The following is a 7,724-nucleotide window of genomic DNA, read 5'->3' on the forward strand; positions in this document are numbered from 1 at the left end:
GCTGTGTTTCTTTGAGTGAAAAACAAGGTTTGTATTTTAAAACAATTAGACTTTAACAGAATACTTTATTCCCAAGGTGAAAGATGACAGTCATTTATTTGCATTAGTATTTGTAACTTAGATTTTATTCAAATTTTCAAGTTCAATATTCATTTCAGATAAATTGTCTTGTGCATGTTGCACATGATAGGGCGGATTAGTTTAATGTGGGACACTTAACTCTAGTGCATTTTCTTTTTCTTCATTCAAGTGAACATGATTGGTGTTAAATTCAAGCAGAGGTATCATGTGATAGAAATCATGTGACTTTGTGGTTGTGATTTCATCACTGGGGGCAAGACAATAGTTACAGTTGTGCTCATAAGTTTACATTCCCCAGCAGAATTTGTGAAATAATGGCTATATTTCAAAAAATATAATTGATAATGCAACAAAACGTTTTTTATTAGGAAGTAGGAAGTACCCCTGTTGAAATTCACAAAAAGCTCAGTGACATAGGATTTATACAAAAACAATGTAGTCACAAATTGAACAAATTTCCTACATGTTTGATGTATTTGTGCATCAAAAAAAAAATCATTGTCAAAATTTGTTTTGGTATTTTTTATTTGAAACCATTGACTTAATAAGCAGGACAGTACTGTTTGACAAAATAGGACACAGGGTAGACATCTTCAGGCACAAGGTGAAGCTCAAGGTGAGGGTGACGTCTTCACTATCCTGTCTAAAGGGGAAAGAAAAACAAGACACACATTAAGCAAGGATCTACAATGGGACTGACAGCACTCCCTTGCAGTGATAACACATGGGACGTTTTCCTCTTCACTGTCCTGGCACGAGTCTAAAGGGGAAAGGAAAACAAGACACATAAGCAAGGATCTACAGGACTGACAGCACTCACTTGCAATTAATAAAAGGTCTTTGATTGTGTGCTATTATGGCAACTACAAAGTAGTCCACAGGGTAGCCACTCCCAGGCACGCCACTTAAAGCAACACTATCTAGGGTTTGTTGTAATTGTAAGACTGTGTCCAAACCTTTGACTGGTACTGTACATGATTTTTTTTATTGTCATAATAAAACATATAAACCCATTGCTGTGTCATTACAACATAATGAAAAAACATGTGTGTAAATTGTACCTTTTTTCCATTGAAAATACACCGGTGGGTCCTATTCACCAGTAAAATACAACCAGATGTTGGATATGATATCTGGATATGATTATGATTACAGGTATGTAAAAAACAGTCCTAAAATCACTGTTCCCTCTAAGATGTTCTACTTCGCAATTGCACACTGCTCCCCACCTCTTTGCCCAGAAGACAAAAAAAGTTGCACACTCAAATATCCCCGACTTGTTTACTGTTTATTTCTCCCTAATGTGCACTTCTAATTGTGAAATTTATGACCTTAACCTTGGTCTGTAGTGCAACTACAATTTAAGTTTTTGCTTGAGAATTATTATTACTGTTCATATCAAGAATGCGTCTGTGCCAAGAGTTGATGACACCAACTTGATGTTAGTTTTTTTTTTTCATATTGTTCATATGGCAATAAATGCAAAATCTATTTTGCCAAAACAATATTGTACTTTGTAATCATTAACTGTAACCATCTTCAGTCACACCACGTTGAAGCTCACGGTGAGGGCGACGTCTTCACTGTCCTGGCACTAGTCTAAAGGGGAAAGGAAAACAAGACACACATAAGCAAGGATCTACAATGGGACTGACAGCACTCACTTGCAGTGATAACACATGGCACGTTTTCCACTGATAAATCAAGAGAAGAAAAACAGTAAACCACTCACACAAGTATACCATAACACTGCCATCGATAGTATCAATGGTAATGTTTTTTTTCCCATTTTGTTTTACAGACGTGCAGACAGCGTGCCAAATGAACATTCTAGGGTGTGTGGCTGCCATTTTCCACATGGCAAAGAAAAGGGCCCATGTCTTTTTAAGTGGTCGAAGACTACCCCTACCCGCCCAACCCAACCATCAAATGAGTCCCCTGACCCTGACCACATTGATCACATCGACCACACATACTGCAAGGTGAAAGGGAATGAGATCTACCCAGGACCCAATGGAGGAGAGACGGAGGAGGCTGAGGGCACCGTTGTTTGCCAGGACTCTAGTCTAGTCTGTCAAAACAGAGACATCTACTCTCCTGAAGGTCGGAGTGATGAAGTCATCAGGATGGAGACTGGCCTTCCAGATAAGGCGATGTTTAGAAAGGTGGTGGGGCTGGTGCAGCGCTTTGAGGGCTCCATCGTCTATGCAGCTGGATGGAAGGTTGAAGGACTGACGATGGAGTCTCAGGTGTTCATGGCGCTCATGAAGGTTCGCCAGAACTACACCAACCTGCACTTGGCCCAGCTGTTTTCCTGCAGCACTGCAACAGTAGCAAATGTAGTTAAGACAATCATTCATTTGCTGCATAAGCTACTGTTCAGGAACATGATGGCAGCTGTGCCCAGTCGACACAAGAACAGGGAGAGCATGCCTGCATCCTTTGTGCCCTCTGCCAGCAACTGCAGGATCATCATCGACTGCACCGACATCCAGGTGGCTGCTCCAAAGGAGATGGACAAGGCCAAGATGATGTATTCGACCTACAGAGGGATGTACTCTTTTAAAGTGCTGATTGGTGTCGCTCCTAACGGCGTGATCACCTTCTGTAGCTCCTTGTTCCCAGGCTCTGTGTCTGACAAGGCCATCACCATCCAGTCAGGTCTGCTTGACCACCTGGAGGCTGGAGACATGGTGATAGCAGACAAGGGATTTTTAATATCTGACATTGTACCAGAAGGTGTGTCTGTGAACATTCCGCCTTTCCTGAATAACGGGAAGTTCACGGAGAGCGAGGTGCGGGCAACGCGAGAAGTGGCGCGTAACCGCATCCACGTCGAAAGGGCGAATGCGCGCATCAAGGACTTCAAAATCCTTCAGGTCATCCCCTCCCACCTCAGGAGTTCCGCTGACGTGCTGGTGCAGCTGTGCTGTGCACTAGTTAATCTTCAACAGCCACTGATCAGAGAAATAAGCACCACTCTTTCTGTCAACTAATTGGTGGCATTCCTCTTCACTGTCCTGGCATGAATCTAAAAGGGAAAGGAAAACAAGTAAAACTGGTAACCAATTAGTTGACAAAAAGAGTGGTGCTTATTTCTCTGATCAAAATCAAATCAATATCACTGAACCGTGTATGAAAGGTTGTAGGGCTTTTAATTTAAAACTTTTTCTACTTTTTCCTACATGGCAGGTCTCATAAGCAACAAGTAACCATGGGGGGGAGGGTACAAGAGAGATAGAGAGAGAAAAGAGAGTGAATGGTATATCAGGGATGCAAACGGGTCAGAACCAAAAAAGAGAGGAATTGTCTGGGGGGGGGTAATTATCAACAAATAATTACATTACTATATCACGGAAAAGTCAATTTCCAGTGCATATTGTACATAGTTTTCAGAAAGCCAACATTTCTATATTAAAAATGCTTTAAGAAATGTTTTATTTTGCAATATTTCAATTTTGGAGATACTGAATTTTAAGTCTTCACTGAATGTTAGTCATAATTATTACTATTAAAATAAACTGAATAAATAAAGACATGGGATGTGTAATGGACATATATAATGTGTTAGTTTCACTTTACGTACGTAGGGAACCGTGCATGTCCACAGCTCCACGGACATGTTCTGCAGTTCTTGGAGGCCACGTTCTGGTAGTGGTCTCTGATCTGGTCCACCTCCACGTTCACCTGGCCGCTCATCTGTGCCCACAGAGCCTGCAGGGGGTGAGAGAGGGTTGGGGGGGGGGGGTTACACACCTGTCTCTGTAAATAAGTTTGACTGATTAAATGAATTGACCTTGGTACCTTTTTGTTGCTCCTTTAGTTTGTATTAGGATCATTGGCTTCCCTGCTAACAGGTACTGACAGGAGACGCGACAGGAACGCTGATCCATTGTCTCCCAAAATGATTGGAACACGAACAAAAGAACACTCTATTGAACAAAAGAACTATTTACATACTATATACAGATTCAGTCCTCTCTACTGATCAACACTGGGAGAATGTGCTGCCGGTAGAAATCCTCAAGAATGAGGAGGTTTTGTCCCCACGCAGGGTCTTTGGGGATGGGGATGACTGCTGCCTCCTTGGTGGTCCACACCACAAAATAGCACAGGTCCCGATCCGTTAGGTGGAGCTGACCTTGGACCTGGTGCCAGTACGCATGGGTCTCCTTGAGTCGAAAACCCTGCCCCTCCACACACAAACAAAAAGATGCTGACTGGACAGCCTCAGTGATGGTGGAGTTCCGTTGGCTGTAGGGGCACTTCACCTGGAGCAGGGCAGATGAACTGACAAAGCCATCAGGTGACGCTCCCAGGATGCCCGATTTGCTCACACAGAGTCCACAATCACGCACCTCCACCTGACAAGCCTGTTCAAACGCTTTCACCCCCTCTCGCTCATTCATCACCCCCCAGTTCACAGCAAGCACTCCATCCAGATTCTGTCCTCCAAGCAGCCTCTTCATGAGGGATGGAGAGGGAGAAGCAGACCGCCGTGAGAGGACAGCTCCAAAGTTACTTGCTGTAAGCCTTCCCTGCCTGTGCCGCTGCCACTGAGGATTTCTCCTCTGCCCCACAGTGGTTGTTTGGATGCTTTGACGTTGAGCCTCCGTCAGTTCCAGTTCAGCCAGGACTCTCTCCAGCCCCTGACACTTGAACTGCCTCACCAGCTCAGGCACAGTTAGAACACCCTGATGCTGGAGCTCTGGCTCTGGTGAAAGCAGCCACGCCATCCCACACTGTGTGTCCTGAAGCTCAGATTTAAACCAGGCCACATCCTCCGAGCAGACCTCTCTGGCCAGAGGGTTGTAGGTCTCCTCCACCTGGGGATACAGCTCTGACACTGGCAGTGTCACTTTCGCAGTAGAGCTTTTTCTCCACCGACACTGGACATCAGTAACACTGAGCTCGCGCATTGCAAAAATTGCAATGGCTGCTGAATGGCTGCATTTGAAGTCCCCCACTGGGCACTTACAGGAAGTCTTCAAAATGCTGCCATCGTCCCCCAAGGAGATCTGTCAAAACAACAGGAGGGAGACTATTAATTCTGTGATCATGGTTGACTATGTGGATAATGCAGTGTGATTTTAAATTTTACACACACACACACACACACACACACACACACACACAGTATTTAAAACCACAGGTATAGTATATGCTATTCTGTATATGCTGTATATTCCCCAGTATATGCCTGACAGATCTCAGTCTACCTGCCTGACAGATCTCAGTCTACCTGCCTGACAGATCTCCCTATATATTATATATATATAGAGAGATCTAGATAGAGATCTAGATAGATAGATAGGTAGATAGGTAGATAGGTAGATAGATAGATAGACTGAGGTGGATGAGACCTATTACCCTTTAGCCAGAGAGGTCTGCTTGGAGGATGTGGCCTGGTTCAAGTCAGAGCTCGAGGATACACAGTGCGGGATGCTGTCACCAGATATATGCAGCAAGAAAGTGAAGTGAAATTCACTCCAGCGGTATATTTTTCCGATCGATCAGCTGTGTTTACAGTTTCAGGTGTAATAGTTATGATGGTTAGACAGATGAATTAGTCCTCTAACACCACATCCTAAAGTATCGGGAGTCACTGTATTTATTTATTGATTGATTGATTGATTGATTGATTGATTGATTGATTGATTGATTGATTGATTGATTGTAGGTACGTACCGGTAGCTGTAATTTCGTCACTCTGCACAATGAGCATGTCAGATCGATCTAGTACGAGTTCACAAGTCGGAGGGAAAAAAAGGCGGACACTGTTGCTAACGTAGTTAGCTAGTGGAGTTATAATACTCACCGATGCCTTGTAGCGCCGCTCCCTTTGACTGGCGTGAACAAGGCCAACCATCTCCCCATCGGCGAAGTTGAGGCTCTCCACATGACCCGACTTATAGTGGTTCTCCCCCCTTTCGATACTTTTATTCTGCCCTTGGAAAAAAGCGGTGAAGTGGAGCAGAGAAACAGCCATCTCGGCGGACTTCGGACTCGGCGGGTGGTGACGTATATCATTCGCGACGAGAACAGCGAGGAGCTGTAGTTCACAAAGCGGCTCACACAAAACCTAACTTTATCAAAACTCTTCGCGCTTAATTGTCGTCTTCTTTGCGTGAAAAATTTTCTTTAAATATCACAAAGAACATATGTGAAATCCATGGCACAATTCAAACGGGACCAGAAAATAATTTGTATCTACCCATTGAATCGCATTGATATTTTTTTGCTTTTGAGGACCCATGTCCCGGAAATGGAGGGGCGGGACTTCACCACTCTATTGAATCGCATCGATATTTTTTTGCTTTTGAGGACCCATGTCCCGGAAATGGAGGGGCGGGACTTCACCACTCTATTGCACGCTTGGTGGGCTGCCACTAGAGGATGATTGACAGGCGCTCTCCTTCAAACAACATATTTTTGCGAGCGTTCGCGAGCGTTCCCGAGGCGGCGAGTCGAGCCCGGCGCCTCTGATTAGCATAAAGTAGATTCGACTTAGCGGCCAACTCGCGCGCCGTCTGTCGACATTCGCCGCAACGCTACCAGAATACAATGAATGGGACGCGGGGAAACACCGCTGCCTGTGGACGCGCACCTTCCCTCTGGATCAAGACTACAGGTGCCACCGACGGCCATAAATCATACAATGCGCGTTTTTTTTTTTTTTAATACCGAGCGTTAATCGCGCGTTAAAAAAATTAACGCCGTTAAGAGGATGTTGCGTTAACGCGTTAACTTTGACAGCCCTAATATATATATATTGCAGAGAACAACCATTAGACTGAGAATCGACAATCACTTTAGATCAACAAGATCTATTCACTTGGAAATTGTGCTAAATGTAGGCTACCTGGACTTAATCATTTGCAAAGATGTAATGAGATATTGAGACATGTACTAAGACAATTGCAATTTGATGAAATTAATGAGAAATGCAATTCTGTTGTGGACAATTGCCAAGTGGTTTGGAGATATGTCCATGTTGTTTTGAGAATGTAATTTCTGTTTCAAGAAAAGAGCCAAACCAATGGAGAAAAACTGTAACACACTTTTCATGGCATGTAGTATGCTTTTTGGACATATTGCGCTTTTTCAACGTCTCGATGCAAAATGTTGTTGACTCTTCCACAAACGCACTATTACCGGCCAAATTCTGACCGCACTCCCGACAATAAATATGTCTGAAGGCTTATTTTTGGGCTTTTTAATTAGAGTCTTGGGGCGAGGCTTTCTGCCTCTCTTCATTTTCAACGAAAATCGAAGCGCTCAGCACTCATTTCTAAAGCGCTCAGGAGTACCTGAGATGATTTTGCTGTTTTACTCACGCATCTATCCACTCTATCACCAAATATCATCTTACTGGGGGACTTCAATATACACATGGACAACATTAATTGACCCCTCACCAGAGACTTTTCATCATGCCTGGACAGTTTTGGACTCCATCAATTCATCAACTTCCCAACACACACAAAAGGACACACTCTGGACCTAATCTGCTGCTCTGGCCTCACCCCCTCCAACTGCACAGCTGATGATCTCCATGTGAGTGACCATTTCCTCATCTCTTTTAGCACTGCACTCTGCCTTTCAAGAATCAAGTCATCACGCTTCATTTCATTCCGGAACTT

General features: G+C 43.9%; 1 protein-coding gene across 5 annotated transcripts; it reads right to left on the reverse strand.

Annotated features, from left to right (window-relative positions):
• Positions 1–588: 588 nt before the first annotated feature.
• LOC311012836 (uncharacterized protein) lies at positions 589–6,371 on the reverse strand. Of its 5 annotated transcripts, none has more exons than XM_084008584.1 (5): positions 5,900–6,371; positions 3,886–5,099; positions 3,668–3,795; positions 2,515–3,112; positions 589–2,403 (listed from the first exon to the last, which is right to left on the reverse strand). In XM_084008584.1, exons 1-2 carry the CDS (start codon positions 6,068–6,070, stop codon positions 4,053–4,055), a joined length of 1,218 nt encoding a protein of 405 aa, XP_083864710.1. In that variant the 5' UTR covers positions 6,071–6,371; the 3' UTR covers positions 589–2,403; positions 2,515–3,112; positions 3,668–3,795; positions 3,886–4,052. The 5 variants fall into 5 exon arrangements, with proteins under 5 accessions (XP_083864710.1, XP_083864709.1, XP_083864712.1 ...); XM_084008583.1 differs by having other exon boundaries at positions 589–1,680; positions 2,085–3,112; XM_084008586.1 differs by lacking the exon at positions 2,515–3,112 and having other exon boundaries at positions 589–1,680.
• Positions 6,372–7,724: the final 1,353 nt, after the last annotated feature.

The sequence above is a fragment of the Eutrigla gurnardus genome (assembly GCF_963514095.1).
Source record: "Eutrigla gurnardus genome assembly, chromosome: 1".
Taxonomy (NCBI): Eukaryota; Metazoa; Chordata; class Actinopteri; order Perciformes; family Triglidae; genus Eutrigla; species Eutrigla gurnardus.